The following is a 19,104-nucleotide window of genomic DNA, read 5'->3' as shown; positions in this document are numbered from 1 at the left end:
ATATTAGAGACCAGCGGGTGGCGGATTTAGCCGCGGTTGCCGCGGGTGAACCGCAGTTTAGGGTGGATTAGGGTCAATTCAATATATTATAAATTAATATCGGATAAACCGCGGGTGAAATAATGCTGGAAATAATAAATGAATGGCAGCCATCTATCTATAGGCTTTATAACTTTTAAAACGGAAATAAATTAATGATATCTATCTATAGTCTTATAATATATTTTTTAAAAGGCACAAAATCTCAGCATGCGTGCGTTAGTAGTATTTTAATATTTTCCATCAGGCACAAATTAGACGCCTATATTGGCTAAGAAGGACCACAACAACGAGTGGGCTGCTAGCTGCTAGGCTAACAGGCAGCTGAGAGTATGAAAGAAACTTACAACTAACTGAAACAGAAGGGAAGAATATAAGTTTGGCGTGGGACTCGGTGCCATGGGACTGCATGGGAGCGAGGGCTGGATATATGCCACATGAAAAGACGTTCGTTGCGATGTGCGAACGTGACTGACTGAACGGACGGCAGCCTTGTTGCCATGGAAATGGGAATATACAACCGTAACTTTGGTGAACTGTCGGCAGTGGTGAGTGACACAACTTATAAATAGCCGATATACAAGCTCACAACGCGTCGCAGCGAGCCAGCGACGCGTTGTGAGCTTGTAGATTGGCTATCCCTGCAGCGGATTTCGGGTGGTTGCGGATATATAAATTGGATTAATTAATTAATGCGGTCGGATAACGGGCGGATCATTAATATGTACGGGCGGATTAGGGTGACAAAAAAGCTCATCCGCAGTTCTCTAATCCATATCATGATATTAGACTGGATATTCGGGTGGTTCGAGCATCTGGTTAGGATGCCTCTTGGGCATCTCCCTAGGGAGGTCCTCAAGCCACGTCCCATTGGGAGTGGGACTCACTGGCCTTGGAACGTCTCGGAATCCCCCAGGAGGAAGTCACTAATGTTGCACTGGAGAGGGATGTCTGGAATACAGGTGGAGCTGTTGTTTGCATATTGTACTATTGTGATATGGCATAAGTGTAAATATCGGAACCGGAAAAATCTGTATTGGCAGATGCTCAAAATCTTAAATGATCGGAATCGGATCGTGAGCAAAAAAAACGTGATCCGGACAATCCTATTTTTAATATTTTTACAAGATTATCTGTGACAGTACATTTGGGAAACTTCAGGTGGTTCGGGTTGCCTGTCACAGCAGCTTCCAACGTGTAATGTTAAGCGCCTCCCCCTAAAACAAAACAGACATATACAAGCACACTATCAACACACTGCATCATGGCTGTCGACAGCAGTATACGTCGGGGTACGTATATATACGGACATGGGAAAGAAAGAAATAAGGGGGTCCCTTGTCGCTCTTTCAAACTCCTTCGTAGGACAGTAGTGCGTAGGCTAAAAAGGCTTTGAGGAAACGTGTTTACTTCTATATTACTTCATGCCTCCCGCCTTAAGTGCTGTTTCCCGAAGCCTTGAGAACCTACGCAAGTGGTGTTTCTGGAGCCAGTTAGGTCGCACGTAACGCCAAACCGGCTTCTACTAATGAAGACACTGTGTAGCCAACAAAGGCTTTCGGGAAACGGGTGTGCGGCCTTAGGCGGAATGTGCGCATGTGTTAAGCATGTGTGTAAACTATGCACAACCTAAAATTCCTTTGGGAAACCCGGCCATCGACATCAGAAGTAAAAATAGATAATACCTGAATAACATGCATGCCAATTGCCAACTGTGAGCCCTCTACTGTATATGAAGTCCGTCCTCCCCTGGGTGTATATTTCTATTCATGGCAGATTGGGTCACATAGGCTATCTCTATGACGGAACTGCAGAACAAACACAGTGCATGCATGCATTGTAGATATTTCACATTGCAGCGTATTTTTTTAAGGTAATATATTGTTCTTGCTTGTTGAATTTGATTCTACAGTCTCCCTCTCTCTCTCTCTCTCTCTCTCTCTCTCTCTCTCTCGGCCTACTGAGTGTATTTTGTATTTGTGGTACCTGGTGACTGGACCACCTGAATTTCCCCTAGGGGATAGTAAAGTTGACCTGAATTGTTACCTGTCAGGAATGCAGACTTATCCCCATCATCACCACAGTCTGAAAAATCTCTTCAGACTCCTCCTCACAACATAGCAATCCTGCTTTATTTGGCCTATTTAGACAAATGCTAGGTTTGATTCCTACCTCCTAGTTTAGCATGTACTTATTCCCTTGGCGTTGTTAGTTGACTGGGGTTTGTAGTGTATTGCCATTATTTGTCATATATTGAGTGTCCAGGAAGCACTTTTTACCCTGTTGCATAAATGATTGGAGAGGCCAGGCATGTCCTTATTTCTGTATCATTTTATTAAGGACAAAGCTTAGTTACCAAATTCATGATCAGTCCACTCCAGAGCCATCCTAGAGCAGTCCCCTCATAGCTGTCCCCGACCTCATCTGGAACCTGGCTACAGATCTCACTCTGACTGACTGGATTCTCGACTGACCTCTCTGACTGGATTCTGTGGATTCTCACTGGATTCTCCCTGGATTCTGGATCTCCGCACATTTGAGACCCTCTTTATAATTATCCCCAAATAGTGCATGTAGGGTGTGCACCCCAACGCCCTTGTATGTGTGTACGCATGTGCATGTGCGTCCCCAGACCACCGCATACTAAGTAGATGGTCACTTCTATAGATTATTAACACAATGGTATCCACGGTTCAATACAATAGCCTTTACAATTTCATAGCAGACCTTTTCAACTGATCACATAGGCCGTTCTTGGAATGTGTCTGTGGGCCAGCTAATATCAAGCCTCTCAGAACTTACATGCAGGAACTCAGCTAGTGAAGGTTTGTCCTGCACAACAACATGACATTATACAACATTATATGGATATTTCATCGTAATGTGGCTTTGTAATACACGACAGGTCCTCCCTTGACACATGAGCCAACATGTGTCACAAAACTCATAGGAAGGAGCCACATTAGAATCCTCCCTCTGGCCGATACATGACTTACTTACTGGAACATCAGCAATTCAAAGAAATCACACAATTACAATAGAATCCAAAAATACCCTCAAAAGTTTCCAGCATTCAAATTACTTAAAATCATCACCAGTGATCTTCATTACATTTACATCCTCATCATCAGTATGCTTGACTCTCTCTGTGTTTACTTCATTACATTTCATTTCATTTAATCTCATTTCATCTCATTTCATTTCATTTCATTTTAACACAAAAACACAGTAAAAATCGTTTACACCCCAATAACTTCTCTGTAGTATAATCCCTATCACTTTCAACAATCACATAACTCAAACATGAATAATGGCATAAATGATTAGTACACATATCTGACACTTAACACAATACATTGTCGCTTCTCCAACCCCTTTTGCTTTTACTCAAAAGCACTCCAATTATAGATCAATGTGTGTTATAACCTTTCAATCGTGACATCTAAAACACCTAGCTTCAGTTAATGTCATGACTAAATTATAGCTATAATCATCCAATACTATTGACCCTCAAAAGTTTAGTTTTCCTTTAGGACATGCAGAAATTATCCATACATTATTTCAACCCTCCATATTTCCAAGGCCGGGGAAAAACATCAGATAACATCAGATACAACCCCACTATTTTCAACCCAATGAACGATAACGGTACAAATCACATCTGAGTATCAGCATTAATCCCTCACAACATGCAGCTGATTCACAGATCAACTTCCAACACATATACGTAAAAAAACAGAGTAATCTATGTAACAATAGATAATTCCACAGTCTTGGCCAAATACCTTCATTGACTTTTCCCCATTCACAAATTTAGTTGAATAACAATACGCCCTTTATCTAATCTTAGGACGGATTACACTTAAGCGTACGGCAGGGCCACTACCTCTCGTCTAACAAAGAGACATCTACTAATATTATTCCGGTACACATTATTATTCATTTTCCCAAATCTAGGCATATTCATCCCCATCAAGTCAATTTCTCTAATTCAAATGCCCTACGACAAAACCATCAACATACATGCCTATTATGTTGAATTAGACAAACACAGACACACATTTGAAATCAGATGTAACGATATTCATCTGATATAAAGATTCTTCTGTAACCGTTGCCCCTCTCGTTATCTCACGTCGACTGTTCCTTCAGCCAGCATGGCCAAATGAGGCTGTCCATGCCAACAGGTTGTATGCATGATGCAGTGTCCTGATGCACCGCACAGTTGTTGTCGAGCTGTCCTCTCTCCCAAACTGAACTGACTTCTCCATCTCCCCCCTTTCAGTCATGACAAAATGACTGAAAATGAGAAGGTGCAACTCTTTACAGTGTAGGCCACTGCAAGGCAGAAACTCATGCTGCAAAGTGATGCGTCGCTGGGAGCCTGTAGATCTGTTGAATTGAGCCGAGCCTCCTCCTCTCGGTGTCCGTGGCTGATGAACGCCTCCCTTTGAACACTGAATCGCCGAGCCGAGCAGAGTAGAATGGACCCCCCTCACGATCGCTGCTGAAGAGGTGACGCCGGTGGTGCTCGCCGACCCCTGACTGCAGCCCCTCTCTCCGGCCGTCTGCTGCCGTGGTGATGAAAACCATGGTGCACACCACTGCTGAAAGCCGCCGGTTGACCATAGCCGTAGCAGAGACGACGACGGTCCCCGCCGAGCAGACTGAACTAAACTTAAATCCTTAATTCCAATACTCTGAATCCCTACAAGTTGTCATGGCACTCCAATCACCTAAACAACAAGGTCAAGCACTCCCAGACCCACTCCGTGACAAAACAAAGTTCTTTTCCTCAATCCGTCCCAGAGGAGCAGACTGCCCCCCCGAGCGCGAACAATGAGGCCACGATCTAGCTCGCCATTATTTGTAGTGTATTGCCATTATTTGTCATATATTGAGTGTCCAGGAAGCACTTTTTACCCTGTTGCATAAATGATTGGAGAGGCCAGGCATGTCCTTATTTCTGTATCATTTTATTAAGGACAAAGCTTAGTTACCAAATTCATGATCAGTCCACTCCAGAGCCATCCTAGAGCAGTCCCCTCATAGCTGTCCCCGACCTCATCTGGAACCTGGCTACAGATCTCACTCTGACTGACTGGATTCTCGACTGACCTCTCTGACTGGATTCTGTGGATTCTCACTGGATTCTCCCTGGATTCTGGATCTCCGCACATTTGAGACCCTCTTTATAATTATCCCCAAATAGTGCATGTAGGGTGTGCACCCCAACGCCCTTGTATGTGTGTACGCATGTGCATGTGCGTCCCCAGACCACCGCATACTAAGTAGATGGTCACTTCTATAGATTATTAACACAATGGTATCCACGGTTCAATACAATAGCCTTTACAATTTCATAGCAGACCTTTTCAACTGATCACATAGGCCGTTCTTGGAATGTGTCTGTGGGCCAGCTAATATCAAGCCTCTCAGAACTTACATGCAGGAACTCAGCTAGTGAAGGTTTGTCCTGCACAACAACATGACATTATACAACATTATATGGATATTTCATCGTAATGTGGCTTTGTAATACACGACAGGTTAACGCCATTTACTCGGATAGAGTACAGATACAGAGTAGGAAAAAGTACAATAAGATGGTAATGCTAGTTTGCTGCAAGCAGACATATGGAGGTACATTTGAACCTTACGCCCTCAGACACATGCTCTCTCACCTACACACTCAGAGTTGCACGCACGCACACGCACACACGCACACACACGCACACACACACACACACAGACAATGTACTAACTCCATCTGTTGATAGGACCTAACCTTTGACTAGCCTAACCTTACACTCTACCGGGTCGTCCTCAGACGAGCCCTCCATCGTCGCTTCAGGTCATCCCGGTTCTCCATACATCTGGCCAGTTCGTTGGTACTTTGCGCTCCTGTGTTGTTCTTGAGTACATGATACATGCACCGTCCACGTACAGTATGTTAGTTTGAGACGTCAACGTGATCGATGCATGTGTGTTGGTTCCCACGGCACCAATGTGCAGGCTGGCAGTTCTTGATGTCTTTGACAGTGTCCTGCTAGTCTCATTCTCCTGGTTGCTATTTTCTGGCTCATCCTTTGTATTTCCTCTTACAGAATCGTGTTGGTAACTACTGCTATAGCTATAATCGTGATTCTGGTGTTGGTGATACATTTTTAGTGTAACATGGAAGCCTAGCAAGCACAAACTCTTGGGTAAAGCAGTATAGTATGTCCTCAACATGCATTGAATACCCCTGCATTTGAATAGGAGTTTTATTATAACCTTCTGTGTTGCTGCTTGATTTGTTTTCATGGTTGGTAGAAGAGAGCATCAATAATTTACAATTTACAATTTAGGCATTTCGCAGGCGCTCTTAATCCAGAGCGATTTACAATAAGCAAGAACAAAAAAGCATGGCAATACATCACATACATAAAAAGTAGTTATCATGAAACATGCGTAAGCTAAGAACGTAACAGTGGAATATCTATATAATGAAAACTATACAGGGAGGGAGTTACAATAGTCAAGTTTTGACAAGACTGTTGTCTAAATTAGGAGCTGGGTGAGGAACGGTCTAATTCGTCGTATGTTATAGAGTGTAAACCTACAGGATCGGGTGACAGCTGTGATGTGTGTTTTGAACGAGAGCTGACTGTCCAGGACAACACCCAGGTTCCTGGCTGTTGAGACAGACGTTACCAGGGCGTTGTCTACAGAAATAGTTAGCTCCCGCATAGGGCAGGACTTAGCTGGGAAGAAGAGAAGCTCAGTCTTGTCTGGGTTCAGCTTGAGGTGGTTGGAAGACATCCATTGTGAGATGTCAGCCAGGCATGCAGTGATGCGCTCTTCCACTTGGGTGGCAGAGGGGGGGAAGGATAGAAACAGTTGTGTGTCATCAGCATAGCAGTGATAGGATATATTGTGAGCAGAGATGATAGTGCCAAGAGATTTAGTGTACAGTGAGAAAAGGAGGGGACCAAGTACAGATCCTTGTGGGACCCCAGTTTGGAGGGTTCGGGGGGATGATAGCGAACCTTTCCAAGAAACCTGTTAGGTCCGGTCGGTGAGGTAGGAGGGAAACCACTTAAGTGCCGTCCCACCGATGCCCAGATCAGCTAGGGTGTCTAGGAGCAGCTGGTGGTTCACTGTGTCAAATGCTGCTGATAGGTCTAGGAGAATCAGGACTGCAGATTGGGAAGCAGCCTGGGCAGCATGTAGTGCTTCTGTGACTGCAAGCAGTGCAGTTTCTGTGGAGTGGGCTTTTTTTAATCCTGGCTGGTTGGGATCCAGCAGGTTGTTCTGTGAGAGATGGAGAGAGAGTTGGTTGGAGACAACACTTTTGAGACTTTTAGACAGAAAGGAAAGGAGTGATACCGGTCTGTAGTTCTTGACATCTGAGGAGTCAAGGGTTGGTTTCTTGAGGAGTGGCGTTACTCTGGCTGACTTGAAGGCAGATGGGACCCAGCCTGAGTTTACTGAAGATTCCTGAAGATTACTGAAGAGGTTACATACTTAAGATTCTCCATTTGCAGCTTAAAACAAAGCCTGACTGAATAAAACAAATTAGGGAATTTAATCATAATAATCTCGGGCTCATAAATACATAAATAATAATTAACTTCAAAGAGAAACAAAAACAGAAAGAGAGGAAAAATGCAGAGGGTGAACAAAAACTTAGATGTTACTATAGTGGAGCCGTGTAAACATGAACCATGTCATGTCAGTTTAGATTATACCATCAGAGCATCATGGTAATGACTGAGGTTCAAAATAACAAGCGAGGTCCAAACAAAATAACAGCAGGATTAAATGTAGTGAAAGGTTGGTTTGCAAATGTCACCATTTGATTAAAAACCTCATGCATTTTGTCACTGACAATTACATTCTCTTTGGCCTAGTTCCTCCTGTCCTCTCATTTTGTGCTGCATTCCAGAATTGTACTGAATTGTCTTTCCTCTTTCACTTGGTTGTCATCTACACATTCTTTCATTCATTTTTTTATTATCCTATAATTAGCTAATGGGAGGGACTCAGACATAACTCTGTCACTACGACTCTACTATGACTTAGACTTAACTCTGTCACTACGACTCTACTATGACTCAGACATAACTCTGTCACTACGACTCTACTATGACTTAGACATAACTCTGTCACTACGACTCTACTATGACTTAGACATAACTCTGTCACTACGACTCTACTATGACTTAGACATAACTCTGTCACTACGACTCTACTATGAATTAGACTTAACTCTGTCACTACGACTCTACTATGACTTAGACATAACTCTGTCACTACGACTCTACTATGACTCAGACCTAACTCTGTCACTATGACTCACATAACCCAGTCACTTGCCCATACAGTATGGACATTATACTGACTAGACCGGTGCCCGGCTGTAGAGCACCAAGTTGGTAACGATGGAAGTTGAAGAGCCATGCCCCTATGCAATACCCGCTGTACCCATGTCAGAGAACCCGTTCCACCCATCTGTCCTTGTCACTTTTATGCCCATATATGGAGATTTCTGTATCTGTCTCTCTGTGTCTTTATTCCTATATATGGAGTTCTTTGTCAGGCATGCCCAAATATGGAGTGTTCTGATGTCAGAACAGGCCATCTCCATATGGAGGGGCCCTGTCCAGAGCCCGGCAGAGGCCTTTTGGGCGGTTCTGGACAACCGTGGGTCCGACCGACTACACCCCAGGCACTGCACCAAGCCAACAGTAAGGCTATCCAACGTTGAAGATGCCACTACCTACTGGCGAAATGTGTAATTGCAGCACTTAATGGAAGTGGACGGACGTTCATGACGTCACGTGAAAAGCCCGGACCTCAAAATTGAGGTCCGGGGCTAGGCTAGGCTAAACTTCCGCTCGCTCGAGCCATTGAGTTATAATTATACTTCCGGAAGTCTCCCGGGTGCTTCAAAACGCCACTGAGCAACTTCCACTGAAATTAATAGCGGGGGGGGCGGGGCTAACGCTCCAGTTCGGTCTCTATCCTTTATAGCTCTATGCACTGCACTCCCTGTGGGGGTGTGGAACGTGTGTCCAATTTGAAGTCGGTGCATGCGGCATTACAGCCGTACACACGTACGTACAGTATACAGACAGACGTACAGAGACATGGTGCATTTATAGATATAGATGACACCAGGTATCTCCATATGGGCATAAAAGGGACAAGGAATGACAGATACCGAGATCTCCATTATATGGAATATCAGTTAAATCAGTTAAATCGGCAGTGCATAGATGTGAGGGCAAGAACCTTTAGTTATTTAAAAGGGGGATATAAAGGGTATATATTTTAATTAATTGGAGGTCATTGGAGTCATCAGTAACCAACTGAATTGAATCTTTTGTCTGTTCAAACGTAGGCAACATTTCCTGTGCTGAGACTTTAGCTGTGCATGGAATCGGGTTACAGTTGGTCAATCTGTGTTAATATAACTCTGTAACATGGGTTCATTTGAGGGGATAAATACATAATCAAACATACTACAAACATATGTTTTATTTGTCTTGTCTTGTCTTGTCTTGTCTTGTCTTGTCTTGTCTTGTCTTGTCTTGTCTTGTCTTGTCTTGTGTGTTTGTTTGAGAATTTGAAAAGGTATGTTTTGTCCATGTGTCATGGCTTTGTGATTGTTACCACTTGGCCACGTATTGCTTTCTCTATGTTCTCTATAGCTGTGTAACCAAGTGTGACTCTTCTGTCTAAAATGCTCTATTTATTTCCTATTATAGAACTTCATGCCTCCTTCTTCTCACTATCTCTGAGTACGTTATATCATTGTATATCATGCTGTCCTCGTTTCTTCTCTCACTCGCTCTGATCTGGCCCCATTTCAATCACACCACTTAAAAGAAATGTGAGAAGCTCTGCTGTTTGAACAGACTGTCTTTGGTCCTTTGAAGCGTGATGTTCAAGCACCTCTGATGGCTCAGCACTTCTCTCATTCTGTCCATCTAATCCTCAGACATTCCTTTGTTTTGTTGTTTTAGATTTGAAGACTTTTTCTGTTCTTCTTTTTAGTTGTTACATGAGTATATTGAGTTCCCTTGAGTCAATAATGATGGAATTAATGAAGATGACAGTCAGGTCTTCAGGTTAGCTGATGTTTATTGCACAGCAGTCCATACAAGGACCCCCAAATTTGAAGAGATATGCCAGGGGACCCCCATAAGAGAAGATTTGTACGACTCTAGCAGTGATTCTCAACCCGTTTAATTTCAAGGACCCCCAGTTTGACATGCATTAATCTACAGACCCGCATTTAATGGCATTTCTATCTCTGGGACCCCCCATTTATTTTGTAAAATCACTGTTAGTTTAACTCTGAGAGTGTACAAATAGAACCAAATAGACCCGTTAGCATCCATTTGGTTCCATTTGTACACTATCAGAGTTACAGACCCATAAGGGTCCATTTGGTTCCTAACCATCATTTAGCTGGGGACCCCCTGGAACTCCCTCAAGGACCCCTAGGGGTCCCCGGACCCCACTTTGGGAACCACTGACCTAAGCAGTTGTTCAGTCATCGTATTTAAAGGGATATCCCTCCTCCCCCTCTCTATAAAAGGTTATACAAGCCAAGTTATTATTATTATTATTACATCTTCCATATAACACAAATTCAGACACTGATCTACTGAAATTATGTCTAATGAGGACTAGTTATATAACTGTTAATTTCTTAGTAATCAACCGTCTCTACTGAAGCAAGTACCCATGATGCAAGATATACAGTATAAGAATAATTAATTCTATGACATACAGAAGAAGGCCTTATGTGCCACGAGGCACAAAGCGCATAGGTCACATGGTAACATGATGGGTACACAGGAGTCAAATTCATTGGTTTTGGTTCTTTAACATTGTGGCAGCAATAACAACAATAACTAGAAAAAGTGCTTGGGCGGCTGGCGTAGCTGGCGTAGCCGATCTAGGATCTAGATCTCCGCCAGGTCATAGATCACTTTGAGATGCTGTGTGCATGGCGTCCATATGCATTGCGCCGTAGGCATGCATGCATGAATACATAATTTGACTCCCAATATTCACATGTACATTACACATTGTGCATTATGTTGGTATGTGTTTAAATATAAGGTAGGTGTATGGGGGATATGGGCTTTGTTTGTGTGGCAGGCTACCTCTAGATTCTAGAAGGCCAACTGTGGTATTTTTTTGTCTGTGCAAATTAAGTCGAATTGGGAACCTTCCGGTAACAAATATGCCTCTCTAACCCTTAGGCCACTGGTGCCCTAAATCATATCTCTGTGGATATGAAGTTTCTGTTAAATAAACTATAGAAAATACATTTCAGACTCCTACCATATATCTTTCTTGGAACAGAGGTTAGGGTTCAGACACGTGATGGATCCCAAGGTGTTTGCCAGACGGAGACGACTTATGAACAAGGGCAGGAAAGGTGTTCCATCTAGCCTGTTGAGCTCTATAAAACCAACCATCTCAAACCCCCCTCCATGTGTCTGCCCTGCGTGACCTGCTCGCATCAGCTAGTATTGTCGTTGTAAAAAATGTGAATCTCCAATAAACTTCTGTTTTTCGGTCAATAAAGACCTACTTCGTCATACTACAGTGTCACACAAAAGTAGCACAAATGTGTCACAATGCAGCATGTTGCGAGCTTGTAGATATGCAATGTCTTGCAATTTTCGTTTTGTTTTGTTTTTAAGTGAAAATGAAAGTGGTGTGTGTCTGGTTGGTCCGACTCACACCATTACTAACCCTGTCCCTAACCCTAACCGCACGCAAAGCCACGTTGTCGGACTATATGCTCCGTCTGAATTAGAAGTGGATCCCTACAGTATGTTGCAATGGTTGTATATGTGTGGTAAAAGTGAGCAGACATTAACCCAGACAGAGAGCAAAGAAGGAGGAGAGGTGTCTTTTATTTGATGTGAAGGTTGAGACCAGATGTGCTCTAATGTCGAGGTAAGACCAACATTATTGGAAAAGCTCACAAACTGAGCCAGGCCGGTGTCACTTGGACCTAAAGGGGGCAAAAGCAATCACAACACACACATTTTCTCACACGCATGCCTGTGTGTGTGTGTGCGTGCGTGCTCCTTCCCCTCTCCCTGAATAATGTATCCTTATGCATGTTGAACAATGCACCCACTCTAGTAGCAGCACCCACGTTGTGTGAGTCGTCTGTTAATCTATGCTAAGCAGTCCACTTCTCTTGACCTCTGCCCATGGTACCTCAGTAAAAAAGGGAAGGGGGGGGTGACATATTGCAGGCCTGCTGCCTGGTATATGGGTGTGAACCTATGATCATCAGTATGGTAATGGTTAAACCACACGTTAGAAGTTAACAGATAAAGTCTAAAGTTGTTGCTTGTGACAGCGTTATGCTGTTTCTTCTTTTTCGGGGGTTGAAAGTGTCTCTGTGCCTTTGGTCCGATATTATAGGCAGCGTTTTTAATACACTATTAATATGTTTTTATCTATGAGGTGTGGTTTCACTGTTTTTATTATTCCACAAAGCTGTACAGTACACATACTGGTTTCATTGGCATCAAGGTGACTGCAATAGAACTGGAAAGGCCTTTCGTTTTCTCCTAGGAACGGTGCCAGTAGTTATATCACTATGCACCTTGGCCAGGAAAACCTATTAAAAGGTAACATACTATAAAGTGCAAAGACGTACAGTTGGGTGCCACCGATATTGTCCCTTATCATTTGACCCATTTAGGCCTGACCTCAATTTTTTTTAAATCCTTCTAAATCCTCCAGTTTTCTGAAATAAATATTTTCACAATTTTCAAAAATAGCAGACCTACAAGCTCGTAGCGCGCTATGAGCTTGTAGATCTGCTATTTTTCAATAGCTAAATTATAACAATGTTTAAAACACCAAAAGGGGTTCCCGCCCAAAATGGGTTAACTGTCCTTTTGCGCAGATCACACAAACCTCAGCAAAAAGAAAAGGACAATATCGATGGCCTCCAACTGTACAAAGACAAGAAATGTTAGAGGTGCAGCAGATAGTATGTTGTTGACTTTAGAAAGGGGATATTTCAGGTCCTAGAAGGATGGGCAGGTTCTTCTAATCAGGGCCAGGATATTGGCTATTCGGAACTTTTATTTTGTCTCTTTTGTCCTTGAGGAGAAAAGGGTCCCGCACACTGTCTTTCACTTATAGAGCAGTAGTTTTATTAGATGACAACGTTTCGGTCTAAACGACCTTCATCAGGTATCTGGTTTACAACAAGAAACCGGTAATGGCTAGCCATTAGCCATTTTCTTCTCATGATTCGCATTTGGTTGCCGGCTCCGACGCACCTGTCCTTGTAGGAGTGCACAAGGCCTTTTCGTTACAAAATCTATTTTTTCCTTCCAATACGTCATGTATAGCGAGGCAGGAGTTATGTGCCCCACAAAACGATACAAATATCTAATATAGGCCTACTACAAATAGTTAATATATTTTATTTATTGTATAACTTTAATTAAATTTATTGTATGACCTTTATTTAATGTATACTTTTAAATTCAGGACACCTTCTGTGTATGTGCAAATTCAGATTGAATACTTTATTAGACAGAAATGCAAACAGCACGAGTGCAGTAATACGTACACTTGGGGCTCCATTTTCGTCCCCGCTAAACCCCTTATCCCTAAACTTCTTTGCCTTTTTTTACTATTTTGAAGAACATTTTTGAATAGTTCAACTAGCCAATCTACATTGACACGTTGTGAGCTTGTAGACTGACCATTTTAACGATTCAAAAATGTTTTGCAAAATAGTAAAAATCACACCTGTGTGAACTGAGTGGTGTAAGGTCTTATATAGACTGATCAGCTGTGGTCTGACATAATGTCTGACGTAATGAAATCACACCCGTGTGAACTGGGTGACCATAGCAACCATGCTCATTTTTTGAGTGGTGTAAACCACTCCTACAACTGGCTTTTTTGTGCAGAAAAAATGAGCATGGTTGCTATGTTCACCCTGTTCACCCGGGTGTGATTTCATTACGTCAGACATGATTTGGCTTTGTTTGTGCAGAAAAATGAGCATGGTTGCTATGTTCACCCTGTTCACCCGGGTGTGATTTCATTACGTCAGACATGATTTCATTACGTCAGACAGGCTATATAAGACCTTACACCACTCAGTTCACACGAGTGTGATTTTTTTTGGTACGAACAGACACGGACCACTCCAACAACTGCCTATTTTTGAGTGGTGTAAACTTTACACCACTCAAAAATAGGCAATGAAGTTTAGGGATAAGGGGTTTAGCGGTGACGAAAATGGAGCCCTTGGTCTAAAAGGATGTAAAAAAAAAAAAAAAAAAAATCACACCCGTGCGAAGTGAGGGGCGCTCTTATCATCGTACATCACGCATCACCTCATACTGGCCAATCAGAATGCATGTTGCCTGTTGCCACAAATTTACATCATATTTGGAATTTGACGCAATTTCTCCTTTCACTGTCAGTGGCAAATATTGAGACGTGTGGGGACAAGATTTGGCGGACACTTTGACCTAATTTCTCCCTTCATTGTCAATGGCAAATATTGAGACGTGTGGGGTCAAAAGCTGTATGTAGGAGGGGCTAGATAGAGCCTCTCAAAAAAGAAATCCTAGTGGACTTGTTTCTCCAGGCTATATAGTATGTTTTGTATGTCGTTGCACAGATTAGACCCTAAAAAGGACTGGGCACAATAGTAATTATTAGTGAATAAGGATTCATTTGGATCTCGGACTTCAGGTGAAGTCTATGATGTCAGTCGTCTATGACATATCTATGACATACTCCATATTTGAGCTTTCTGTCTCACGTCCCCACCATTCACTTCCTCTTATAGGCTGCCTGGCCTGGCTCTGAAAGACACTAGCCACACCACTCAAAAATCACACCCGTGTGAACTGAGTGGTGTAAGGTCTTATATAGACTGATCAGCTGTGGTCTGACGTAATGTCTGACATAATGAAATCACACCCGGGTGAACTCGGTGACCGTAGCAACCATGCTCATTTTTTTGGCACAGACAGACAGACATGTAAACTAACAAAGCCAGTCGTAGGAGTGGTTTACACCACTCAAAAAATAACACATGTGAAGTGAGGGGCGCTCTTATCATCATACATTATACATCATCTCATTCCGGCCAATCACAATTTGCGTCCTCACATTTGTCTTCACGCAATGTTTACGTTTACACAAACACTCAAAACTGACCATTCATTGTCAATGAAGTTTCTCTTCGGTTTCCTTCCAGATGGTTCTGCAAATAAAATAAAATAAAACGTGTGCCAAGAGGGAAAAATAAAGGCATAATCTTAAGAAATTGCTGATTTCTGATTGTTTTACTTTTTTCCTTTGTTTTTCTTTTTGGGGAGGGGGTACTTGAATTTAGTTGTTGAAAGATAATGGTGAGACAATTAATTAATTAATGGTAAAATGGTAAATGGTGCATTTATATAGCGTCTTTATCCAAGTCGCTTTACAGAGATTGTGCATTACATTCACCCATTCACACACCGATGCCAGAGGAAACCATGCAAGGCACCAACCTGCACATGGGGAGCAATTAGGGGTTGAGAGTCTTGCTCAAGGACACTTCGACACTAACTCTGGGGGAGCCCGGGTTTGAACTAGGACCTTACGGTTCCCATCTGGTCACTCTACCCCTGAGCACTGCCGCCCCATGTAGGCAATATCATTTATAATGGGCACACGCAGTGGCAAGAGTATGCAGTAATTTGGCAATTGTGGTCAAAAAGGCTTAGTTTGAATGTAATATAAGGCAATGGAAAAATGGCAACCGAATGGAGTTGATGCTGGTGATGAAGGTTTTGGGGATAGTCAAAAGCCTGGCTGGGACTCAGTTTCCGAGGAGCATGTTTGTGGCTGTTTTCACATCCCAGGATTTTGAAGACAAAGCCACTATTACTTTATTCTTTTCAAAGCCCATAGCACAGAGTTTGTCTATTTTCTGCACGTAGTCTGTATTGGAAACAGGAGAGTCTGCGTACACGTGAGACCACAGCCTTGCCGTCTGATAGAACATCTCTGGGTTCTGCTTGTACTGGCTTGCTACGACTGCATCCTGTGGGTCATCTGGTTCGGCTGCAGCAAGCAGAGCTTGTAGAGATAACAACACTGTCCTCAGAGACATGGCAGCTGTCCACTGGTTCTTTAAAATGTCCAGACATATTGCTCCAGTCACGGAGCTGATGTTTGGGTGCCATATCTTAGTTATGAACCGCACCTTTGGTGGGTTAAATGGATAGGTGCTGGGGATTTTTATTTCAAGCTGGTACTGACCACCTTCATATGGTGTGTCTGGTGGGCCTGCAATCTCCCCTCTCAGCTCGGTGAAATTTTCATCCACTAAATCTAACTTGATCTGGTTCTTACTTGTCTCTTCTTTCTTATGAATGTCTTTGATCTCCCGCTTGAGTCTCTGAACCACAATATTAGCCATGGCCAATTCTCCTGTACCAAAATTGACTTCTACCTTGCTGTTACAATGTGTTTGTGGTGGATCTCAGCTGCTGCTTTTCTCCAGGGTATCAACGTATCAGCACTCCTACAATTTCCATCTGCAAGACAACTCTCTGGAAGAACTAGACAATGTACTCCTCTAGTGAAACTTTGCACCTTAAATACTTGTGTGATGATGTCATGATGACAAAGATGTCATGAAATCTATCTATGAATTAAATTCACAAAATCTCTGTACGTATCCATGACATCATGCATAACCCTATAATCATAGACACTTACTTGCGCAAGCAGAGCACGCAAGTACTGCAATCGGCTGGGTATGTCGGTGTTGTCCACCGGGCCCCGGCCAATAAGGGACCACCATTCTTGATGACATACGTAACTAAGGTATGTATGTTGGGGTAAGAATGGTGGTCCCTTATTGGCTGTTGGTGGTGACGTAACTACGGTACGTTTCAAGGTTGGTAATGGTATAAGCTTAATAACTAAAGGAAGGTCTAAGGATTTAGAACAGCAGTTGTAATAGACATTAGTTAGTAGCAGTACTAGCGTGCTCTGCTTTGCGCAACAGGGATGCAGTCAGCACGACGTATCGGAAGAGGGTAAGAGGGGGAAGAAAATCAGCAAAATGGCAGTTAGATTATATTACTATATAATAGCCCGGTTCTCTACATATCTTATGAATGGAGCCCATGTTGTATCAAACTTCTCTCTTGCTCCGGTTACAGAGTATCTAATCTTTTCTAACTTTAATGCGCTCATCACTTCATGATCCATTGTTTGAAAGACGGTGCTTTCCAATTTACCAAAATGAGATGACGGGCCAACAATGAAGCAAAGGCAAATGCTTTCTTTTGATGCACAGCTAGCTAGTCCCTCCTCCGGCTTTACTACTCCAAATATTGCCGTTATAGGGTTAGTGTAACGAAGACTCTCACCTCCATTCATATGATCGGATCTGGGAGAGTGTTTGGTGGATATCTAGTCTCCATATATGGGCATATTCGACTAGGACGTTAGGTTATATAACATGGGATATGTTTAGTATGACAATGCCTATATTTGGTCCGGGTTGACTTAGTGCTGATATTAGATCGATGTGATAGAACCCATATATGGATAGATTCTATTGGCTTAGTCATCATGACAAAGCATAGTCAGATAGAGGTCTGCTCAAGGTTAAAGGACCACTTCACCACTTTTCAACCTATCTTCATATAATAGGTCCTCACTAATAATCATGATAAAATGGCACGATTTTTTTCTACTAAGTCTGTGTCTCATATGAGGGCTGTGGGCGGTTTTACAAAAATGTTTAGATTTTCATTATCATGAGAACGATGGCTTCCATTTTCGCATTGCAACTTTTCAGGACTAGAAAGCCTGCAGGTTTTATTAGCTTGTATTCCCCATCGATGATGTCACTGGAAGACGGTTTCTGAACTGCCCACAGCACTCCTATGAGACACAGACCGAGTAGAAAAAAATTGCGTAATTTTTTCATGATTATTAGTGAGGACCTATTATATGAAGATAGGTTGAAAAGTGGTGAAGTGGTCCTTTAAGGCAAAGCATCCTGGTTTAAGTTCTAGTTGGACACCACTGCAGCGTGTCCTAACCCAGACAACCAGCATCAGAGCTATGAGCTATTGTATAGTTAGGTTCAAGTGTTTTCCAACACATAACTGAAGAAGTTGCAAAGAACTCGAAAACATATGACCTAAGGTTGCAGGCGTTTTAGAACATCTGGGACAGTTAGGGTTGGCTGTTGGGTATATTTTGGCTAACCTGGCATTAGAATAATGAAGACGATGAATTATGTTATATGTTATTATATATGTTATTATATTTCAATTACATTAATACTGTACATGTACCGTACTGTAGGTGAATCTCACTGTCCTTGTTTTTCAACTGTTCCCCTTGTTTGTTTCCCAAGGTTGTCTGAGATGATTCATTGTGTCACATCTAAAAAGAAAAAGAAAAAAAAATCTCCTTACAACAACACAGGAATCTGACTCTGCAGCTAATGTCAATTTCAGCAGCAACGGAATATCAAAGAGTAGAGAGTGGCAGAAGAGATGGCGTCTCCAGGATGTCAGCACTGAAGGGGAAAACAATTCTATGATTGATTGATTGTTTTACTGATTGGTAAGAGATCTAGCAGGAGAGGGGGTGGATGGGATCAGGGACAGGAGAGATCAAACAATGCTGTGTGTGTGTGTGTGTGTGTGTGTGTGTGTGTGTGTGTGTGCGTGTGCGTGTGCGTGTGTGTGTGTGTGTGTGCACAGTTGAAAGTGTACCCTATGTGTGTGCAGTCCTTCAAAGCATTTTGTCCATATATATATATATATATATATATATATATATATATATATATATATATATATATATATAATATCAGTGATGAATATGAGGTTGTGCGTATGCACGCACGCACGCACACACAGTGATCTGAAAGGGAGAGACAGCGAACTCCTGGAGAAAGGTCTCAATCATTCTCCACAGTCAGTAAACAAACATCACAGACACACAATACCACAAATATACCACAAATCCACC

General features: G+C 42.5%; 1 protein-coding gene across 3 annotated transcripts; it reads right to left on the bottom strand.

The window, feature by feature from the left end:
* Nucleotides 1-15,916: 15,916 nt before the first annotated feature.
* LOC306920414 (ubiquitin-conjugating enzyme E2 K-like) lies at nucleotides 15,917-16,519 on the bottom strand (the record flags this gene model as incomplete). Of its 3 annotated transcripts, none has more annotated exons than XM_079497164.1 (2): nucleotides 15,917-16,120; nucleotides 16,304-16,519. In XM_079497164.1, 2 exons carry the CDS (start codon nucleotides 16,517-16,519, stop codon nucleotides 15,917-15,919), a joined length of 420 nt encoding a protein of 139 aa, XP_079353290.1. The 3 variants fall into 3 exon arrangements, with proteins under 3 accessions (XP_079353290.1, XP_079353289.1, XP_079353288.1); XM_079497163.1 differs by having other exon boundaries at nucleotides 15,917-16,303; nucleotides 16,457-16,519; XM_079497162.1 differs by having other exon boundaries at nucleotides 15,917-16,519.
* Between the last annotated feature and the right edge of the window lie 2,585 nt (nucleotides 16,520-19,104).

The sequence above is a fragment of the Electrona antarctica genome, assembly GCF_951216825.1.
Source record: "Electrona antarctica genome assembly, chromosome: 3".
Taxonomy (NCBI): domain Eukaryota; kingdom Metazoa; phylum Chordata; class Actinopteri; order Myctophiformes; family Myctophidae; genus Electrona; species Electrona antarctica.
The sequence above is the reverse complement of the archived record's forward strand: the minus strand, read 5'-3'. Positions and strand labels throughout refer to the sequence as shown.